The sequence below is a fragment of the Gymnoscopelus braueri genome (genome assembly GCF_963280865.1).
Source record: "Gymnoscopelus braueri genome assembly, chromosome: 2".
Taxonomy (NCBI): Eukaryota; Metazoa; Chordata; class Actinopteri; order Myctophiformes; family Myctophidae; genus Gymnoscopelus; species Gymnoscopelus braueri.
Genome location: NC_137604.1, coordinates 23,726,836 through 23,750,810, shown reverse-complemented (window position 1 = coordinate 23,750,810; position 23,975 = coordinate 23,726,836). Strand labels below are relative to the sequence as shown.

General features: G+C 40.8%; 2 protein-coding genes across 3 annotated transcripts; one reads left to right on the top strand and one right to left on the bottom strand.

Moving 5' to 3' along the window:
- Positions 1-338: 338 nt before the first annotated feature.
- On the bottom strand, positions 339-23,035 carry LOC308097362 (ras-related protein Rab-3D-like). Of its 2 annotated transcripts, XR_013934209.1 has the most exons (6): positions 22,912-23,035; positions 19,341-19,590; positions 12,309-12,427; positions 10,607-10,731; positions 8,736-9,408; positions 339-369 (listed from the first exon to the last, which is right to left on the bottom strand). XR_013934209.1 is itself a non-coding variant. In XM_080445119.1 (5 exons), exons 2-5 carry the CDS (start codon positions 19,578-19,580, stop codon positions 9,221-9,223), a joined length of 672 nt encoding a protein of 223 aa, XP_080301245.1. In that variant the 5' UTR covers positions 19,581-19,590; positions 22,912-23,035; the 3' UTR covers positions 8,495-9,220. The 2 variants fall into 2 exon arrangements, 1 of the variants encoding a protein (XP_080301245.1); XM_080445119.1 differs by lacking the exon at positions 339-369 and having other exon boundaries at positions 8,495-9,408.
- On the top strand, positions 3,200-6,531 carry LOC308094761 (intelectin-1-like; the record flags this gene model as incomplete). Its single annotated transcript, XM_080441582.1, has 5 exons — positions 3,200-3,254; positions 3,424-3,474; positions 3,573-3,820; positions 4,897-5,061; positions 6,382-6,531. 5 exons carry the CDS (start codon positions 3,200-3,202, stop codon positions 6,529-6,531), a joined length of 669 nt encoding a protein of 222 aa, XP_080297708.1.
- Positions 23,036-23,975: the final 940 nt, after the last annotated feature.

The following is a 23,975-nucleotide window of genomic DNA, read 5'->3' as shown; positions in this document are numbered from 1 at the left end:
CAGAACCTCCTCCCTGACAATAACGCCGACACGCGGTGTTTATTTTTGGACCACAATTCTTATATGAGACGATTCTAAGATGACCCAATGTTATTCTACATAGAGAAATTACTTCCGCAAACCTGGGGATGAACGAGTGACGTCAGGACTTCGGTGCTCTATGATGAAAAGTTAAATGAAAGAAAATATATATTTTTAAAGCCAACCAGAATATAGGGCCGTTCAAACCAAGCACTAAAACGATAGCTATACCTATATTGATCACCATTGTCTTTGTTATAGTTGGTGGTGTGCACTCTGCCATTCACTCGAGTAGAATTTTTAAAACTATCTTTATAGTCTTCAAACTGTTTTGATCCAGTACCCTACCTACAGCACCCACAAGAGGGCAGCATCATACAACCAAATAGTTTTCCATTCTACATTGGGTGAAATGACATGTAGCATACAATGCAATTCAGCCATAACAAACCATAGTAGTCAGGGAAAAGGGAATATGGTATGGAATGTTATGACATTTCTGCAAATCTTCAGAATTTCTAAGGAACAGCCAGAACAATATAAACAGTGAACAGAACACTGAAGATTGCTTTGAAACACACAATACTACATAAGGCTGAGTGCATTCCAAATATTAGACTTTTTGGCAATTGAGCGGACTTTGGTGAGTGTGTGACTTCTGTGTTTAACTACATAGCCCTGTATACCGGGTCCCATAGGTCTATACTTGGCCCCCTCCTTTTTTCCCTTTACACCAAAGATATTTTCACCATGATGTTCGCCTATGTTTGCTGAATGTTCGCCTATTGTATGCCGATAAAAGGAAGGGACGCTAGGGTTCATGTGGCTAAGCCACTAACTATGTGATGTTTAACCACTTAAACCCCGCACCAAGGTGCTTGGGTGGCGCAGTGGTAAAGTCCCTGCCCACCACCACGGAGGTTTTGGGTTCGAACCCACCGTGGTGCATCCGGCTTTGTCGGGCGTCTATACGAACACAATTGGCCCATGTTCGGGGGAGGTGGGCAGGGAGGGTGATATTGGTCATTGCACGTAATCCTACGGGCTCGGGCGGCACCTGTCATCGGGGAGTGTTGGGCGGGAGGAGCAGGACAAAGGCTCTAAGCCACAATATGGATACTGCAGGGTTTATTTTATTAATTTATTTTTTCCTCCCCACACACTGTGTGGGGAGCAATCAATTGGGGAGAAAAAAGGGTAAAAAATAATGGGCTACTCTAAATTAAAGGAAAAAAATAAATTAATAAAATAAACCCTGTATCCATATTGTGGCTATAGCTTTAGCTGAAAATAGCAGATCGACAAGCTCACAATGCGATGCGTCACGTTGTGAGCTTGTCAATCGACCCGAGGGATGAGGGATAAGTCCTCATCCTTTCACAGATGACGTCCACAAGCCTGTCAAACACCTGCTTCACATCGATGTTGTCTTTCGCACTGGCCTCGAAGACCTAGAAGCCTAAGGAGAAAAACACACAGAACAGAGACACCAAAACCAGAAAAATCACAACTTTTCATCAATTAAAAACAATTCCAACATTCAAAAGTATTTCATGAATAAAATCTAAAAATGTCCATAAATAAATTAAAAGAAAAAAACACGTTAAAGAAGTAGTGAACATAGCAGATCTACTGTACAAGCTCATGTAGATCTGCTATTTTCACTAGTTTGGGTCCCGAGCAAACGTTTAATTTCTCTTTTGGGTCTTGAGCTAAAAAGTCTGGGAACCACTGTACTAGTACCATTTGCAGGCCAAAATGTTCACTTATGTACAAGATATCTCAAACTGTAATGGGCACAATGAATGCCATGACACTTGTTCCCCAGAGGACGAACCCAACTGATTATAGGTAATACTTCACCCAACAAATGAATAATGGTGAATTTGCTTCACCAACATTTAATTTGAATCATCAAATTATGAGATGTCACTCACACTCAACACTAATCTCTGGCTAGCCAGACCTCCACCCCATCCCAAAATTCATTTGAAAACATGAGGCCAAGGTGAGGAAAAAGCTCCCTTTTGTGTGTGTGCAGGAAAGACAAATGGACCCTTTTCACATGAGCTATTTTGAGTTGGGTAATCACAGCTGAAAATAATAACATTAACTATTATGGGTGTTTTCAGGTGTTTCTGTGTGCCAGCATGAAGCCAGGAGCTGTCCATGCTGGCAAACAGTATAACAACACATGTACAGCAAATGCAACGGTGGTGCCCGAGACAGACAGACAGACAGACAGACAGACAGACAGACAGACAGACAGACAGAAAAGTTATATAATGTTTGCCTCAGCCCTCCAAATAATATCTTTCTTGCTTTGCTGGTTCGCTACAAGACTGCCCCTGACTGTAGTGACCTTTCAACCACGAGAACCCCATGATGTTGTCAGAAGACCATCATGCTTTTGTCACTTAATAAGCCCCAGTCATGGAAGGTTCATCACAAATAAAAACAATGAATACAGACAGTAACCACTGGTATAATCATTTGGATTTGTAGATCATGGAGCTTCCGAGTTTTGTCTACAATTTACAATTGAGGCATTTGCAGCAGCGGATGTTCTTATCCGGAGCAACGTGCAAAGTGCAAGGTCAGAGTAAGTGCCATGAACACTTTGTCAACCATCAATAGAATACATGGTTGAAGAATTATAGTACTAAGAAAAGTATGTGCTACAACTGGGTAACAAAAACGTACAGATCAAATGTGGAATGTATCTAAATAACATACTGTAGCATCTATTTACAAGTAAACAGCATAAGTAGCATTTGTCTCATCAGTCACCAGGAAGTGCAGAAACAAAGGTAGTCTGGCAGACAAGTGTAAAAGCAAGGAATTGTGTTGACAGCATTCCATCTTGTTATCTCATTCCTTATTCCTAAACAATTCAAATGGCCTTTATAAGAAGTTCTGTAGGTACTGAATGCTCAGTCTTGCCTGTCTAATCTAATGAGGTAAGGTCATTAATTTACACGCTGTCTGATTTGAATCATATACATGGTTGTTGGTGGTCCTCTAACATATTGTTGAGCAAAGTGATTTCAAGGCTACTTAACATGTACTGTTCAGATGGCCTAAATTGAACTGTTATAGACAGAACTTTTCTTTTTCATCTAAGGTTGGAAACAAAGTGGTATGAACTATTGCCATTCTTTCCATCCCCTCAGTCGCCATGTTCTTCTGGAGTTTCCTGTTCATCATTTGCATGGCCGTGCACCATGTCTCAGGTACTGTCAGCAACATCAGTATATTTACAGTCAGTACAATGTTATTCATTTGTAATACTTCCCCATCTGCTTCTCTGGAGACAGAGAGAGAGAGAGAGAGAGAGGGAGAATGGGGGGGGGGGGTCTGGGAAACCAAGTCGGCAGTCACAATGAAATGTTCTCTGTGCAGGATCATACCGAAGCTGTAAAGAACTGAGAGATGACCTGGGTGTGGATGAAGGTGAAGTGATTCATTCATAGGTCTTTCTATTTGTGTTTTTGTTCCTACTGTGTGCTGATTTTCCTTTATGTTTCTGCTCTTCTCTTCAACCCTTTCAGATGGCATTTTTACCCTCCGTACAAGGAATGGCATGGAATACCAGACTTTCTGTGACATGACGACTGCAGGTGGTGGCTGGACACTGGTGGCGAGTGTTCATGAGAACAACGTGTTTGGGAAATGTACAGTGGATGACCGCTGGTCCTCACAGCAGGGCAACAAACTACTGGTGCCCGCTGGAGATGGCAGCTGGCAAAACAGAAACACATTTGGAACAGTAGAGGGGGCCACCTCCGAGGATTTCAAGGTAGGCTGCTCTTTGACTGATCTTCAACATGTTAGTATTGATGCCTCATTGATGTACTTTGCTCCTGTGCTACCCATTAATATTACATCCATCTTATACTCCTGATACACAGACTTCCGCCCTTCACTACTAATAAACTACAAGTTTCATCACCTGCTTCTCCACTATTTCCCCCTGTGTACATAAGTGCAATGCACTTGTGTATACAGTTTACACCATTACCTTCTTGTGTACATAATACATCCAACTATGCAAAACCTCATGTTTATTTATTCACCCATATCCATAACCTCTATCTACTATATAACGTTCAAATTGAACATCTGTGGCGGGTGCACAGATACTGTATGCCCATATTTAGACTGGACATTTGTGACGTGTTGTTAAAGGTTGTAAGTGATATTTCTTTCTTAAAATAAGTGTTAAATAACTATATTGTGATAGTAATCATTGCTATAGAGTGGTTGTTCAGTAACAAGGGTCTCCCCATCTCTCCAGCTCTTTAGTAAACAGAAAACACATTTTCAGGTCAGGATACCAATTTGTGGTATCCTGAGAGAGAATTCATATATAGATAGTATAAACAAGTGAAATTGGAAGTAATGACACAAAGAAATGAGCAGTCAAATTTGGAACTGGAACACTATCAAATTTAAGCTGATAAATGGGTAATATCTCCTGATTGGCTGAAATTGCCAGCCCAAATTTGCATTTTCTGTTTATTAAGAGCTGGAGAGATGGAGAGACCCCTGTTACTGAACAAACACAATATAGCAATGTTTATCAGAATATAGAGCTTTTAACAAAAAGCTTTCATTTAAAAAAAAAAATCACTTACCCTACCTTTAACACAATAACCTCGGCAATGATGGGCAGGCAGATAATGTTGCGCAAAGAGCCAAGTTATCTCGCAAGTACACTTGTTTCTTCTTTTGGTTAAAGTCTTGGATGAGTTGTATTTTATTTGTATGTTAATTGTATGGCATTTCATGGAAAATCGTTGGAAAGTGTAAATAAAGTTGTTGTTGTTGTTATTATTACAATTATTATTGTTAAATTTGTTATGTCTTTGACAGAATCCTGGCTACTATGATATTGAGGCTACAAATCTGAATTTGGCAGTGTGGCATGTTCCCAACATCACTCCAGCGTGTGAATGGAAGGAATCAGCTATCTTGCGATACCGCACCACCACTGGCAACTTTGGCTTCCTGGCTGGGAACCTCTACAACTTTTTTAAAGTAAGATCAGTTGAATGTTACAAATGTACAAATACAGTACATCGAAACATATTTATAATTGCTAAAACAGAAAATTGCCATTCTCATTCTTATTCTATCCACCTTTTTCCCATTGCCAAGAACTTTCCTGTGGCATATGACAAGGAAATTAGTTGCCTACCCCCACCACACACCGAACCTATTGCATACGACTTTGGGGACGATGCGACTGTAAAAAGCTTGCATGGACCCAATTCAAATGGTAAGACTTCATTATGAAGACATGTTGTAGTAGGAGTATAGGAGACTGCTGACATGCACCTGATGGAACATAAAGCCTAATTCAGACCAAAGAACATTTAGGATGTCTGTCTGGTCAATACCACCTGCTTATATCTCAAATTACATAATATTAATAGGTAATTGTAATCTGTTATGCTATGCAACATATGTATAATATCTGTACTACAATATTAATATGATATATTGTCACCGTCCAGAAGAAACCTTGTATTTCCATATTTCATCTTTTTATGTTTTTATTATTAATGATTGCCCTATTTTATTCTTCATCATATGACAGTGTAGCACAAAAGTAGTGAAAATAACTGATCTCCAAGCTCACATTTCTATTATTTCTATTATTTCTATTTTCTATTTCTATTGACTATTGTTTTTAGTTGCTTTTGAAAATGTTTGCCTGTAGTGCCATGCCCCAAAACAGGGCTTTAGAAATATTAAAAAGTACAGTTTTAGACATCTTTCTGCCACAGTGATAATATGTTTTTAAAATGGTCTTCTCCTTCAGCCGAGTTTGAACCTGGCTGGTTAACCTTCAGACCTACTAATACTGCGGGTGCTTCCTTTGCTTTATGCTCTGGAGTTAAACCCAAAACGGGTAAATGCAATGTTCAACATGTGAGTACTCTCTCTCTCTCTTTACTATGAAAAAAACTACGTGGCTGCCATAAGCAAATCAACATTAAACTCCCCTCCCATGGCACTATACTGTAGTAATCACAGTCTCTTAACTCCATGATGGTTTTCCATATGATGTCCACATTTGTTGTGCTATTTCTTGCAAACTTTGGTTATGAAGGCCCAGATATAGATGGAAAAAAAATGTAACTTAATAGTCCTTCTATTGGGACAATCACTTATTAAAATTAAAAGCGTGTGTGTGTGTGTGTGTGTGTGTTTGTGTGTGTGTGTGTGTGTGTGTGTGTGTGTGTGTGTGTGTGTGTGTGTGTGTGTGTGTGTGTGTGTGTGTGTGTGTGTGTGTGTGTGTGTGTGTGTGTGTGTGTGTGTGTGTGTGTGTGCATATGTCCTTGCATTTCATAGTATTGCATTGGTGGAGGAGGATACATTCCTGAGGCACCAAGAATGTGTGGTGACTTCAGTGCCTTTGACTGGAATGGCTATGGGACAAAGTTGGGTTGGAGTGCATCCAAGAAACTTACTGAGTCCTCCGTGCTAATCTTCGTTCGCTGAGCCTCCTGCATGTTCCTTACACCACTGACATATGGCAAGCAACACTACGGCTTTACAAATATCCACATTATATATGCATTGGATTATAAATCATGTGTACTTTAATTTCAATGTAACTTTTGATGTCTTGATGGATCAGCCACAAAGGATGCCGACCATATAACTCCTGAGTCACATGTCGTCACCCTCAAAACTTGTATTATTTGTCATCAACTTTTATTATTTGTCACGTGTCATCCCTCAAAACACGTCATCCATCAAAACTTTGTTTATTTGCTTTTAAAGCTCTTAATGGGCTGGCTCCTCCATATCTTGCTGATCTCCTACACCTCCACACTCCAGTTAGATCTTTGAGGTTGGCTGATCAGCTACTATGGATGTCCCTAGATCTAAGCAACAGTACAGGGGTGATGGAATAGCCTACCTCTCCATATAAGATGGGCCCAGTCCATATGCTTTACAGTCTTTGCTCTGGACTCACATTTTCTTCTTGGCCTCTTGATGTGTATTGTTGCTGTAACCTTCCTTTTTTTGGTCTTTCATTTGTGTAATGTTGTCTTGTTTTCTTCTATTTTGCACCTTATTCTGTTATTGTTTTTTTGCTCGATTTGTTTTTACTTACCGTATATAGCACTTTGGTCAACCACAGTTGTTTAAAATGTGCCTCATAAATGAACTTTGATTTAATTTGATCTCTCCCCTCTGTACTCACTTTATGTGCTATGTGAATAAATAAGAAAATGTCCATCTGTGGCTATTCATCACCCACTCCGCTTACAAAAGAAAAGCTTTCTGCATGAATGTAGAGTACGAGTTTTCAGAGCACATGGCACCTTTATGGCTGCATTCTACCACACCAGTGATTTGGCTATCTAGTTATCCATGTATGCTGAGAGTTAACTCTGCGGGGAGAATAAACGTGCTCAGCAAGTTTCATGGCAAGCAGACCATTAGATATTGACTTCAAATGGCGTAATGGTAATGCTTAAAGAAACAAGGTGCCAAACAAATTCCATGTCATGATGACACATATTTCTTATAGAGTATTCATATTAGATAGTGTTCTTTTTTCTCTGCATTTATGATTATCAATTGTGTAGCTGCAATTCATAGGAGCTTGTAGGCTACAAATAATGTAGCCCAGTTTTCTACGCCTGTACACTTGTGATTTGACAATGAACTTGAATATGAAGCTGGAGTTGAAGCTGAAAGGGCTTAAACCAGATTTTCTTACATGTTTTCTTGTTTACAGTATAGGCTACATGTAGTGTTTATATGCTACTGTTTTATTGCCGTTGACTGGAGTCGCCAGTTGAATCACTTATAAATAATGTCACATCCCAGCTTTCATCATCAACAATCCACAAATTGAGTCATGGCAGGTTCATTACAAATAAACACTTGACTATTGTGAATTTAAAGAATAAAGCGACCAATGGCATAAAATGGGTATTTTTAATTTATAATAGGAGTCATTTAGATTTTTTTTTATAGATTTGTCTGCCTATACGATTTACTGTACAACTGAGACAGTAGCAGATGTACTTATCCGGAGCAACGTACAAATTGCAAGGTCAGAGTAGCCATGAACCTTAGTCAACCAACAGCAGAATAAGTGGTTGAACAATTATAGTGCTAAGAAACGTATGTGCTACAAGGTAACAAGAATTACAAGTACATCTGGGATTTATCAAAAATAATACACTATAGCACCAGTCAAGCAAGGAATGGTCTTTCACCCCATTGGCTATTTGAAAATATTCTTATTAAATAACATTCAGGTTTTCTCACACACACACACACACACACACACACACACACACACACACACACACACACACACACACACACACACACACACACACACACACACACACACACACACACACACACACACACACACACACACACACACACACACACACACACACACACACAAATTCATAGCTTTGTGATATTTATTCTCATATATTTCAACATATACAATACAAATGGGAAATAATTCACAAGGAACAATGTCACTGCGATGATGAAAAGTCAAAAGAAAATATATGTTTTAAAGCCAACCAGAATATAGGGCCATTCAGACCAAGCACTATAACGATAGCTATACCTATATTGTTCACCACTGTCTTTGTTATAGTAGGTGGTGCCATTCACTTGAGTTCACGATTTTTAAAACTGTATCTTTATAGTCTTCAAACTGTTTTGATCCAGTACCCTACCTACAGCCCCCACAAGGGGGCAGCATCATACAACCAAATAGTTTTCCATACTACATTGGGTGAAATGAAATTCAATGTGACATACAATAAAATTCAGCCATAACAAACCATAGTAGTTATGGGAAAAAATGAATATTTTATGGAATGTTATGATATTTCTGTAAATCTTCAGAATTTCTAAGGAACAGCCAGAACAATATAAACAGTGAACAGAACACTGAAGATTGCTTTGAAACACATGATATAAGAACAAAATATTACATAAGGCTGAGAGCATTCCAAATATTAGACTTTTTGGCAATTGGGTGGACTTTGGTGAGTGTGTGACTTCTGTGTTTAACTACATAGCCCTGTATACAGGGTCCCCAGGTCCACTGGGCCCCCTCCTTTTTCCCCATTACACCAAAACTGGGTGCCCAACTCCGCCCAACCATATGGGGTTAAAGTGCTTACGCCATTAGCGATCAACAGGCACAGCCACCCTTGCTCGTAGGGAGCGCGTCCTTTAGGCTGCCTCCCTTGTGATTGGCTGAGGGACTGGCTTCGCCGTTGACACTGTCATTCATCCTTTCACAGATGACGTCCACAAGCCTGTCAAACACCTGCTTCACATTGATGTTGTCTTTCGCACTGGCCTCGAAGAACTGGAAGCCTATAGGGAGACAAATACAAAGAACAGAGACAGAAGAAAGCCATTCTATTCAGCCAGTGATGGAACACATTAAATCCGGGCCCAGGGCGCATGAATGCCCCCCTCCCAACCACTATGCTGTAGGCTATACAGACAAGCTCTTGTATTATAGTGCTATGGTGTGGGAATTTACAAGCCTTACTACATTTTTCTCACATGGATTCAAAGCATTTGAGACATGATTGCAAAACATGTAGGCCATATAAGTTAATCAAATGCTATTATAGTGTTTTTAAATCATTAAAACGGACAAACAAAATGAAATGTCTGTACAGCATAAAATCGTGCATGACAGTGCACGCACGCACACAACCTAAGAGTTCAGCACCACGGACAGCGGTCACGTCATTTTGGAACCCGTTTCAACCGTATTATACGGTTGGTGTAATACGTGATGGGTCCGCCCGACACGCCAGTATATACAGTATATCATACTGTATATTGGAAAATGCAACAATTGTCACCTTGCCTGTTTGCCTTGAGACTACCGTAATTTTCGCACTATAAGCTGCACCTGAATATAAGCCGCAGCAGCTAAATTGAATGATTTGTACATATATAAGCCGCACTGGACTATAAGCCGCGGGTGTAAAATCCATAGATTTAGGAGGTCCCCTAGTGGCCGTTAGCTGTAAAAATCCATAGATAAGCCGCACCGTTATATAAGCCGCAGGGTCGAAAAATGGGAAAAAAGTCGCGGCTTATAGTACGAAATTTACGGTACATAAGGTTGAGTGTAACTGCACAGTGTGTATGATTTATTAAGGAAATGCAAACAATTCTCATGTTATGTGTATTGACAAATGAATGTTCTGTGGTACTCTAACTTCGGTGGTGTTAGCTTCCCCTCCCAATTAGAGTAAGAGTCATCTGTGAGTTAGGTTCTTTTAAACCCCAGCATCCGTATTCAAAAACATCCTTGGCAGAAAATAGCAGATTTTCAGCTAAAATATTTAATCTAGAGCGAAAACAGAAAAGACACTAGTATAAAGCCCTAAGGGACTTCAGTAAACCATATAGGGTTCAAGTAGTTAATTGTTAAGTGGGCTGTTATACATTATGTATTGTAATTCTTGTGTGTTTTCCGTTTATCATTTATAGAAAAACAAGCAAACAAAAAGTGTGATCATCTCTTGTTCTAAGATAATGATGTACCAACCTAGCTCTGAGGCCAGTCTCCGTGCGTCCTCAGTAGGGACCTGTCTGTCCTCCTCCAGGTCCAGCTTGTTTCCCACCAGCACCACCTGAGCATTGTCCCACGAATAGGTCTTGATTTGCGTTGCCCTGGGAAACACAACGGAATTAAAAACAACAACAACAGTGTTGTTTTTAAAAGTGTTTCATTTTCCCATGTATTTTTAACCAGTTCAACTAGGCCTAACATTTTGGACTAGGCCTAAATAATATGAATACTATTTATATATCGCCTTTTAAGAAACCCAAAGTGCTCCTCGGAGCACAGGTCTCCGCCAGGGCAGGTAGGTTATTGTGGGCCAGAAATGTTGATGGAATATGAAAATTCGGACAGGTCCGTCTTGATCACATGACTATAGAGATAATGTGTACTGATTTGCGTTAGGTTTGGACAAAATCTGTAGGAGTAATATGTGTTTTGCAAACATCGGCCTCCTCCTTGGTGGCGCAATAATAGGGCAATGTGAAAAGGGTGGCATTTGTTCCTCAACATAGTGGGAATGTGCGTGCAAAGATTCACCGCAATCGCACACTGCGTTCATGATTTGAGGCATTTTGTTAAAAAACTGGGCACTCCCGCAAACTTTAGATGCCAATCAGGATGGAATATGAAAAATCGGACAGATCCGTCCTGGTCACATGGCTATAGAGATCATGTGTATTTGCGTGATATTTGGATAAAATCTGAAGGAATAATATTAAAAAAAATGTTTTGCAAAAATCGGCCTCCTGGTGACACTCCCTGGATGTCAGAGCAGAACTCTCTGCCCCATGTAAAACATTTGGGGCAGAGAGTTCTGCTCTGATATCCAGGGAGTGTGTGTGCACAGTTTCACATCGATGGGGCCAGAGATTAACTGTCACACACACACACACACACACACACACACACACACACACACACACACACACACACACACACACACACACACACACACACACACACACACACACACACACACACACACACACACACACACACACACACACACACACACACACACACACACACACACACACACACACACACACACACACAGTATCGGCCACACCTTCGGCCTGGCGGGGACAACAAAACAAAACTGGCAGTTAAAGGTCTCGGTGAACGGATGTCTTTTCAGGGCAGACTTAAATGAGTTCACCGTTGGGGCATTGCAAATCTCTGTCTGGAGAGAGTTCCAGAGGGTGGGGGGGGGGGGGGGGGAGCCACACTGAAGGCTCTGTCGCCACTCGCCAAACGTTCGCAGGGAGTGGAGAGGAGATGTATGGGACAGACAGGGGGATCAGACAGGTACTGGGGGGCATGGGGAGAGTTTGGGTGTGATGCGGAATATAACCGGGAGCCAGCGCAGGTGGATAAAGGTGGGGGTGATGTGTGCGGTCGCCGGTCAGGGCTTGGTAGCAACATATGTCACAAAATTGAAAAAAATAACAAACATTTTAAAAGCAGATCTACATACTCACAACGGGTGGGTTGAATAGATTTTTTAAGATATTCTTATATTAACCAATTAAAACCGGGAAAGCATCTGTGTCATTTTCTATTTTTGCTATTTTTGAACATTTTTGTAAAAATCTTGAAAGTGTGAGAACTACTGATTTAGAAGGCATTTGTAGAATCGGGCCTCAGGTCTTGTCTTAATGTGTTAAACATGTGTTTTACCTACCAGTCCTGCACAGAACAGAAGGTCTCTTGGCTGGTGATGTCGTACATGAGCAGGAACCCCATGGCTCCTCTGTAGTAGGCTGTGGTGATGGTCCTGTACCGCTCCTGTCCTGCTGTGTCCTGGAAACAACAATGTAAAACGCCAACAAACACGTCAAATCTATAGCCTCCAAACACAAAGAATCCTGAACGGCGTGGCTCCAATGTGGATCTCAGACTTCATGTGGCCAGCCTGTGACCTCACTCATCTCAGACCTCATGTGTTGTAGGGGTGGGACGATATGGGTACATCACGATACGATATATATCACGATATTAGGCCCACGATAACAATATATATCACGATATCTGAAAATATCGATATATTGCGATATCACGATATATTGCATGAAATTTCACCAACGATATATCACGATAGTCCTTGTATTCAATTCATAAACACATAAAATAGCACCAAACAGTTCAAAATCATCATTACACAAATACAGAGTAGGAAAAACAACGTATCACAATTTTTTTTTTTTTTTTTTTAATATCGATATTTTTCGGCAGTATATCGATTAGTTATCGCGGGAGAAAGTATCGCGATATATCGCGATATCGATATATCGTCCCACCCCTAATGTGTTGTCATTGAAATTCCACTGCACACTTAATGAATACTGAGTGAGATTAATCAATAAAGATGAATGCACAATTCTCTCTTGGTGTGGTTTAATGCATTTTTTGTGCCAAGGACCCCCAAATTGATATGTATTTGGCCGCGGACCCCCATCTGAAAATGTTTTGTGCCAGGGACCCTTAGAGGGGAAGATGTGTTAAAAAGAATTATTACATTTTCCAAACATTTGATATTTAAAAAAAATCTTCATAGATAGCAGATGTATATAAGCTTGCACAAAGTGACGCGCTGTGAGCTTGTATATTTGGACCCCTGGGAACTTTGAGAACCAAAGGTTTAATGTTTGAAAGCATTGGAGAGAACGTCTTGACCCCTCTGAGTCAGTGTTTTTCAGGGAGTTTGAGAGATTACCAGATATAAACGTTTTTTTTTAAGGGAGGACATTTCACACAGGCACGCACACACACACACACACACACACACACACACACACACACACACACACACACACACACACACACACACACACACACACACACACACACACACACACACACACACACACACACACACACACACACACACACACACACACACACACACACACACACACACACACACACACACACCTCTATTAATGACCTTGCTGCAACAGCTCAACAGAACGGAATGCACGCAAGATAAGACGTTGCACTATTATGCTGCAAAACCAACTGCCCTTGGTGGTTCTGAAAGTCCCAGCAAAAGCCAGGTGCAATCATTAGGTATACCTTTCAATCACACTGTCTGTACATTTAGACAAATATATATTTTAGTAGACAGCATTGGTGTTTGGTCTACATGTCCTTGAGCACAAATAACATACAAAGATCAGAATCATAATTCTTTTGAATTACCAAGTATGTTTGCACATATGACAAATTACTGTAGGCGAGGAAGGTGAGATACACAATGACAGTAATAAGAAATAATATTCAAATACAAATAAAACGTAAAGATAGAAAAATATGGAGGGTAACATAAATGAGAAATACATAGTAATTATTGCACATACATTCCTCGTTGCACATTCATTATATTATTCACACAGGAAGTAATAAACAACAGAAAGGTGTCAAGGCCTGGGACAAAACTGGTACAGTACATCTGTAGCCCCTTTTACGCAGCCTGCTCAAGGTGGGAATGGTGTACCATCATTGTGCCTCATTGTTCTGTATAAAAGAGAGTCATGGATTTGGGGGGCATTGTTGTGTCACCTTTGATCCGGCAGCGAAGGCAATCACAGAGCAGAATTGATGTCTGTGTAAAGAGGACAGGTGTCAAGGTGAGTGCAGGGGTGTGATGTCTAAGGAGAGAGCAAAATTAAAGTTATGAAGTGAGTTTTTTTTATAACTAGGTGAAGGAAAATGCTTCAATACAGGCACTTCTGTGACTGCAGTCTGCTAAGCTATCAGTCCATTTTGTGTCAGTATTTTGTTCATTCCCTGAAGAAGACCTTGCTAGGTCGAAACGTTGGTTTCTCATTCAAATAAATCCTGCATCGAGGCTACGAGTGTGCAGCCTTTTCTCTACTTTTGTGTCAGTATTTTGTGAATTAAATGTGTAGGCTATAGTTGTAAATGTGAACAGACAACAGCAGCTGTTGTTGCTCAGCCTTGCCTGCTTTAAATTACAATAATTGAGCAATGCATACAGATTTACCAAATCACTATACTTGGTGAATATAAGTCCTGAAGAGGAGGGGGGGGGGGGGGGTTCAGCACAGAAAGCATATAAACCAATTTACAAGCCAGTCAATAGCTGTCAACTCAGAAATCTGCAGAGCACAGATACCAACAAAGACACACAACAGCATATTAGCAAATCCTCCTGGAAACAAAGGCCAGATTCTATCCCAGGCCCCGGTACATACATACAGGGTGTAGCAAGGTACGTTGGTGGCTATGGAAACAGGTCTTCCAATATATCAGCTAGAAAAGGGCAGATGTTTATCAAAGCATACGAATATCATTATTCCCTTTTCACCTAGATCTAGTTTGTAATTAGTATTCAGTTTCCTGTGGGCAGAGTTCATTCTGATGGCAGTGAGCGGAATCAATAATCAAGTAAAATGGTGAAATGAAAATGTTTTCCGTATGTGGTTAAAGTTATATATTTATCAATAATCTAATTAAAAATAAAGAGCAACTCATAAATAACAATATGTTTTTTTCATCAGATAGCATCAGACTGATTATAATGTGGGTATGCTAGTCCTGTTAATGTCAGAGAAGAGATGTCCCGTGTCTCTCTGCACCATAAGCAGATTCAGCCTCAGCAGCTCAACCCCATGCATCTTTCATGAAACCAGAGGAGTCGGATCGATGTTCAACATCAACCGTCATTAACTCTGGGGTGTCAAAAATGAGTTTACGCACACACACACACACACTCAGACACACACACACAAACACCAGTGTTGATTTCGTCGACTAAAACTATGACGAAAATTGTTCGTCGTCTACCTTTTTTCACTGACGAAAACTAAATAAAACCTAAGCTATGATGACTAAATCTATGATTAAATATACTGACAATGTTGTCAACAAATAAAAACTAGACTAAAATGTTTGGGAGGGACTAGTGGAGAAGAGATCCAGTAGAACTAAAACAAGTCATCATGGGAGCGTGCGGGTGTCACAGACCGAAACTGCGACACGTTGTGAGCTTGTAGATCAGCTATTTTCGGCATGCAGCTAAATGAAAATCTGCCATTTCGACGGCATCACGGCCCGCCAGTCGACTAAAATCAACTGTAGATGTAGTCGACTAAAATCTTATGATATTTAGTCAACTAAAACTAGACTAAAAGTAAAACATTTCACATGACTAAAATATGACTAAAACTAAACCGAATTTTATTCAAAAGACTATGACTAAACTAAATCAAAATTTGCTATCAAAATCAACACACACACACACACACACACACACACACACACACACACACACACACACACACACACACACACACACACACACACACACACACACACACACACACACACACACACACACACACACACACACACACACACACACACACACACACACACACACACACACACACACACACAGTGTGGATGGTGCACTACAAGTAGTAGTGCACACAGTTCTACACACACACTGTGGTGGAGAAGTATGTAGAAAAGGTTTCCCTCGCAGCCCTTGTTGTGAGGGAAACCTTTTCTACATACTTGTAGAGTGGAAGAACTTGTGGAGAATGACAGCAGCCTTCAACAGCTTGTCCAAATTCTATTCTATCGCATTTGGATGACGGCAAGGTAAAGTTTATTTATAAAGCGCCTATCAAAACAAATATCACAAGGTGCTGTACGATAAATTAAATTAAATAATAAATAATATCGCCGTAAAATAGAAAATAGATCCCTCCACGTGCTACCGGGATCCCAAAGGTATTTTCCACTGTCCATCTTGCTTGTGACGAGCAATAGTTGAAAACACACTCAAGAGTTGATGCCCTGGAAAAAGATGTAAGAGGTCTCTTTTTAGAGGAAAGGCTTAATACCCAATGAACACATGTGGCGCAGTCCCAGATGTTCAGCATTCGGGAAAGGCAAGTGCCTCCATCGCAGTCCTTCCAAAATCACCCACATCCACCGCTACAGAGAAGGTGCTTTTGTAATTGTAGTAGTGACTCTGATTATGCAGGAAAACAGTCCACAACATGCTTCCCATCCATTGGCCCAACACGGTTTAGGAGGTTCCATACTTCCATTGTTGCTCAAGGTCACAAGCGATCTCTCTCCAGTCTTCTCTTTTGGGAATCGACATGTATTAGGCCACGCTCAAGCAGTCCAAAATTCCTGTGGACACAGAAGGAACCCAGGACCCCAGGAAGACTAGCGACCACTTTGTGGAAGCTAATGGGAATCCTAATAAAGAATAAAAAATCACACCCTGTGTGAAGTGGGCGGTGTCTTGCTAGCTAATCACAATACTGAATGGAGTCAACCAATCATGTATAAAAGATAAATACATTTATTGAAACACTCTTTATGATGGACGAAACCATAACTTAAAAAAAAAAAACTTATGTTTTTTTTAAAGTTATGGTTTCTTATATAGGGCTATGCACATGTGTCATGTGACACTGGCCAATCACAGTCCTGAATAGATTGTGATTGGCCAATCACAGCGCAGGATAATTGTACAAATTTCCAAACCTCACTTATAGGGGCGGTTTCACTGCCCAAGATAATTGTACAAATTTCCAAACCTCACTTATAGGGGCGGTTTCACCGCCCAAAAAGAATAAAGGAACAATACTTGCTACTGTGGTGGTTCCCACATGGGGGTTTGAGGCAACGCTGGTATAGGAATCCCACATAGCAAGGTAGCTGTGAGGAGCACATCAAAACATAGTTGTATTTCTGAATGCATAGGGTGGGTGATATACTAAAGGCTACAACTGTAGACAAATCGCCAAATGTTCCTCTGGAGTGATGGGATGGAGAAAACCGATGTCTATCCTAGTGATGTTTGGTGTGATATTATCCAGGAAAATATGTCCTCATCTCACCTCAGTTCTCTCAAGAGGTTAACACATCGGGTGCCAAACACGGTCTGAACCGTGTTTGCGCAGAGTAGCGGTCCGGTGCCGAACACGGTCCAGACCGTGAAATATGTCTTTTTGTTTTTTTCGTTTTTCTCCACACGGGCGGGGCTAGAGCAGCTCTGGGAGTACCCATTGTGATCTTGAGAAGGATAGGCCAGATAGATCACCGGAAAAACAAAAACATGGCTGCCATCCACTTCCTGTCTATTTCCTTCTTTAAAACACCTATATCTCCGAATCTGTTTCCGGTGGGGAAAACCGGTCATGCGCGATGCGCGATCCCCCCCCATTGTAACTCGCGAGTGAAATGTTATCGTTCCAGGTTGTAGCCAGGGTCATTGCGCAACATGAATGGATGTTTTTTTTTACATGGATTTGCTCCTCGTGGAGTCTAGAGCTTTAAACAGCAAAGCGCAGTCAATGGGGAGAATGCTGGCACCCAACGTAAGTTGTTATGAAAAAATGCTGGCATTAATAACGAGACAAGTCAGTGTGCAAATAAAATTTTGGGCCAATGGGCCTGCCGTCTTCTCTGCACAAAGAGCTACTGGCAATGTTTTATTTGGCTGAAAACTAGCATTTAGCGGAGACTATCATGCACACGATCAAGTAAGAGGTTTGTTTTGTTTCTCCCTATGCACGCTGATGAGGTTCCAGCATCCAGACCCAAAGAGATAGGTGTATATATATATATATGTGTCTATGTTCAGACCACTTTTCATGTGTTGGCTCAGTGCTGGCTCTAGCACAGCCAGCATTACCACTCATCACTGTCTGCTTTGCACCAAGGGATTGAGATCTTTGCTACCCTCAGTGCTGTGGTGTTTTGATTTCTTCTGAATTTGAATCATAATTAGTTTTCAATATAATATCAGGTTAAATTCCTGTCATTGGTCATAGTTATAGATTATTATTTTTTGCTTTCCAAGGGTTGTAGACATTGGATTTTTCAGTATTCTAACATTTTAAACGTTGTGTCATGGACTAACAGACTTATTTGTGTTACATCACCCTCCATCTATGGAATGAGAGCAGAACAAGAGAGACTATTGTGCAATCTACTCCACTGTCTTCTAATATGGTCAACAAGTCAAGTTGGCTTGAAATCAAAAGAGAAAGGTTTATAATATAATATCACTTTTCTCTTGTCTTTTAGAACAACGGAGTTACATTCTTTCTGGAATATAAACATTGGTATGCTATGAAAATCACTTTGAATCAAATTCATTGAGTTTCATTTTCTGAAAAACCTTCTCTCTTGGAATGGAATAGAGAAAGTAACATCACTATTTTGGCTGTGTTGCTGGATGCATAAACATTCCACTTGATGTATTTTTATAGCAAAATCCACAGAGGCAGAATTTGTTTATTATACTTTAAATCAGGCTGGATACACTTCTGAAACACAGGCAGATTTGTAACTCACAATGCACCTTAAGTAAACTTTTGGGACACTACTTAGGCATACATTTACATATAAATGGTAATTTCATCTGCATAATTTATACTTTTCTGTATACTTTTTAAAAGGTGGAGATTAAAGGAATCTCTCTGTGTGTGTGTGTGTGTGTGTGTGTGTGTGTGTGTGTGTGTGTGTGTGTGTGTGTGTGTGTGTGTGTGTGTGTGTGTGTGTGTGTGTGTGTGTGTGTGTGTGTGTGTGTGTGTGTGTGTGTGTGTGTGTGTGTGTGTGTGTGTGTGTGTGCGTGCGTGCGTGCGTGCGTGCGTGCGTGCGTAAGTGCGTGCGTGCGTGCGTGCGTGCGTGCGTGCGTGCGTGCGTGCGTTTCTCCCCTCACCCAGATCTGCAGCTTCACTCTCTTGTCGTTCCTGTAGATGGTCTTGACTTTGAAATCGATGCCCACCGTGCTGACGAAGGCCGAAGTGAAGGAGTCATCCGCGTAGCGGAACAGAAAAGAGGTTTTTCCCACACTGCTGTTACCAATGATCAGCAGCTTAAACATGTAGTCAAAGTTCTGGTCAGCCGCATCCTTCTGGGCTTGAGTCTGTCCTGCTGCTGGTTCACTGGCCATTGCCATCTTGGAAAAGCTGGCAAAAGAACAAAGAAGAATTTCTTGATGGTAATTGGCATGGTGGGGGGTGCCTCATTTCCCAGTACCTGAACTTGGAGATCATTGGTTCTCAAACAGGGGTCCTTGGGGGGTACCAGGGGGTTCCCAGCAAAATGAGTTAATTTTGGCATTCAATTCAGTTTTACCACTTGAGCCCGATATACATTGGCTATTTGAAAATAGCCGATCAACAAGCTCACAACACGTCGCAATGCGACGCGTTGTGAGCTTGTAGATCGGCTATTTTCCAAAAAGAATTTGCACAAATCTTTAACATTTGGAATATTTTAGAAACATTTTAACACAAATCTTGTATCTTGTAAGGGGGGGTCCCTGGCACAAAATATTTTCAGATGACAGTCCGTGGCCAAATACATATCAATTTGGGGGTCCTTGACATGAAAAAGTTTGAGAACCACTGGTGTGTAGATGGTCTCTTTTCGGTGAGTGACACCGGCACACAACTAAGGCATAACTGTATAGCCACACTTTCAAAATAGGAACAACTTAATTAATTGAACTAAGAAAAACCTACTGTTATGATGAAGTTATAATGTATGTGGTACCGTAGATAGACTACTGAAAGAGGGCCATCACTTAATATCAAACAAATGTGTGCACAATACAGAATAGATCCAGTATAATATGCATTGCTTATTGCAATATAGACGACAAATGACATACAAATATGTGAGCTACTGTAAAGCTTTTAGTTATTAATCGTAATTTCAATAACAGTCTGGCATGAAGGAAGAGAGGTTACTTTCATAATAATATGGCATGTGTCTTGCCAAGGCCAGGGCCAAGTCTAAATCTTTATATAGTCTATAGCAGTGGCTCCCAACATTGGGGAGCGCCTTGTCTGTATGGAGGTATTACAATATAACTTGCTTTCAACCACTTTCAACCTGCCATTGCTATTTTGGCCGTGCCATTATATTGCCAAAAATATACCAGCTTTTTAAAAATAGCTGATCTAAAAGCTCACTCACAGTCACAACATTGGAACATATGAATAACATTTTTATTTCTGTTTGGTTTTTAGGCTTCATAATCACAAATTGCTCAGGGCAGATATGACAAATAACTTGAATACAAATACATTACTGACACATTTATACAAATGTATTACTTTCCAAAAATAGCGGAAATAGCTGATCTACAAGCTTACAACACGTCACTTCGTGACATATGTTGTAAGCTTGTAGATCTGCTATTTCTGCAATTTTTGGAAAATGTTTGAAAATGCAAGAGCATTTTTTAACATGGAAACGAATATGACGATTATGCAAAATAATTGGGATTATCTCAAATAATTGCGATTAGGCGATTATGTTATAATTGTGACAGGCCTATACGCATATGGGCACATGTCTCAGCTTTTGTAAGATGTAAGAAGGGGAGGAGGGATCACCAGGGAATAAAGGTTGGGAACCACTGGTTTAAAGCCAAGAACACAAATCATCTTAGCCGGCAATAAGGTACAAAAACAATCAAATATTTAGGAGATCTGTGACATGAATAATAAATAAACCTCAGATAGCTCCATTTGGCTCTGCTTAGCTATTGATTCCGGGATATGGCCAGCTCAATTAAGACTAGGAATAGGTGAGAAGGTGCATACTACAGTATATGAAAAGGGGGTACTAAGTCAAATCATATGAAACTTTATTCATATAGCAGATGTTGCATATTGATATGGAATACACTGTGCTTTAATTAAGGGAAATTAATCTAAAATATTTAAATATAGCAGGCTTGTTGTGTGGGGGAGGGCTAAGCAAAGTTCCTAAGACTTCCTAAGAGGTCTAATAGCAGATGATGAGAGAATATACTGTAGGTGTTAAGCATTTTAAAAATAAGATACATTGGAGTACACAGCAGCTGAGGGGATGCAGATGGCACTAAATTCATATTTTCCTATGAAAACAGTTTCCTAATTGTTCTCCATCATCCATCCATCCATCTCATTCATGTGCAATGAATCAAAGTCAGAGCATGTTCCTATGTTCCACTCATATGTTTCTTCATCTCTCTATTGGCCCGTGTCCCCACATCTCTCACATGCATGGCCTCACATTTACAGCACATATGGGACCTCTCTAGTGGTAATCGCATCAAGGGCGAGGGAAGACATTCTGTTCTCCCTCCTGTATATTTCGACCATCTATAGTGAAATTCTCACAACAGATCTATCTATCGTATCTCCCTCTCCATGCATCTTCCTTGCCGTCTTATTTATCCACCTATTCATCTTCCTGGTCATCCATCCCTGGTCTCTCCTCTCTCTCATCATTCTTCTGTTGGCCCCATGCCTGATCAAGTAACACACACGCACGCACACACACACACACACACACACACACACACACACACACACACACACACACACACACACACACACACACACACACACACACACACACACACACACACACACACACACACACACACACACACACACACACACACACCCTGATTGCAGCAGCTCTCCCTGGAGTCCAGCTCAGCACTAAACCTTCTAGGGCCATAAAAAGTGACCGGGCATCATGCTCCACACACAGTACGCACTCAGCAAAACTCTATGTGTAGCACGCATGCACACACACGCACACACACACACACACACACACACATGCACGCGCGCGCGCACACACACACACACACACACACACACACACACACGCACACACACATGTGCACACACACATGAAGGCTCGGTTCCAGCAGTGAAAGACGCAAATCTGTGAAAGCTTTCAGCACAACACGCAGATGCAGAATAATACTGTAGCTCATACTTCCCTAATAAGTTATCATAGTGCTTTTGAGGCATATACTAAAAATAAAAAATTACCATACAAAAGCAGCCCACCCCTATCATACTGGAGCTGAACTTCGGTGTGTGATCAGATTAATTTGAAACAAACTATAGGCTATTGAGTCAAGTGGTTTAAATGGAAAAGGTGTGTGCTCTCAAATTGTGCTGGGAGGGGCTTTGACAACCTGTTTAACTGATACACAACATAGAGAGGCTACAACTTAGGAAAATAAGTGTCTGGCTTCATTTTACAACATGCAATCCCAACCAAAGTGGATCTGCTTCACTCGGTAAAGTTGTCAAAAATCAAAATGCATTCATGACCACTTGTCTCTCTAATGCGCCGCCCCCTGGTATTGAGAATGAGCCTGATCAGCGACAGCCTGCCACCATATGGTACCGAAAACCAAAACAAACCAATAGCCACGCACAAGTTCAACAACGACCATTTTACGACAATAGGAATGTTTTTTTTTTTACCTCAGATATTGCTTGCCCGCTTCTCTCGTCCGTATTCAGTAATGTATTCCAACACAACTCCCGATCCGTGTGCGATCAATGGAAGTAATAGTCCTCTACTGTTGCGCCCTTCCCTGATCTGATCTCAGCCTGACTCTGGAGGAAATGTGCCAGACTGCATGTGTGCCACTTTAATCCTACAGTACCGTGAGAGTAGGTACTCTACCCAAGTTATGTGGCCAAAAAGACACAAATGATTTAATAGGCCAGTAATTCTCATCTATTTCGTGCCAAGTACGTACACCCAAATTGATATGTATTTGGCCGTCGGACCCCCATCTGAAAATGTTTTGTGCCAGAACCCCAGAAGAGAAGATTTATGTAAAACATTTTTTTTGTTTCCAAAGGTGTTTTGATATTTTTCAAAAATAGCAGATGTACAAGCTCACAGCACCGCAGAGATACGCTGTGAGCTTGTAGATCTGCTATTTTTGAATAGCCAACATATAAATGGATAGTGGAACATTAACTACTTTTGCTGGGGACCCCCCCCCCCCCTCCAAGTACCCCTGGGGGTCCCCGGACCGCACTTTAAGAACCAATGGATTAGGCTACGCGTTTACTATAGCTTTACAGCAACAATCAACGTGACTTCAAATAATCATGTTCTAGACCAGATACTTTCTTCTGTTCAATTAGCATTTTATGACATATCCAAAACACACAAAACTTATAACACACATTTCAGCGTCCTAACTGTAGGCTTGTACAATTGGAGCCTTTGTGTTCATTTTAACCACAGTAAATCATGTTGGAACAGGTGAAATACTAGCACTGCACATCTCCAGGCCAGTGAGACTCAGCAGCCAGGACTGCTGCCAAAGAGAATAAAACCTTTTTCCTTTGCATGGTGAGACGAGTCCCTGAGACAGCAATATCATGTTTGTATCACTGGGGTTATGACAGTTACTGTATGTCAGTGCATTTCCATCAAACACAATGAACAGACAATTTATGCAGCCTAGTATGCATTCAGTATGATCTTGACCAAAAAAACAATAATTCCCCCACTGGAAATCTTAAGT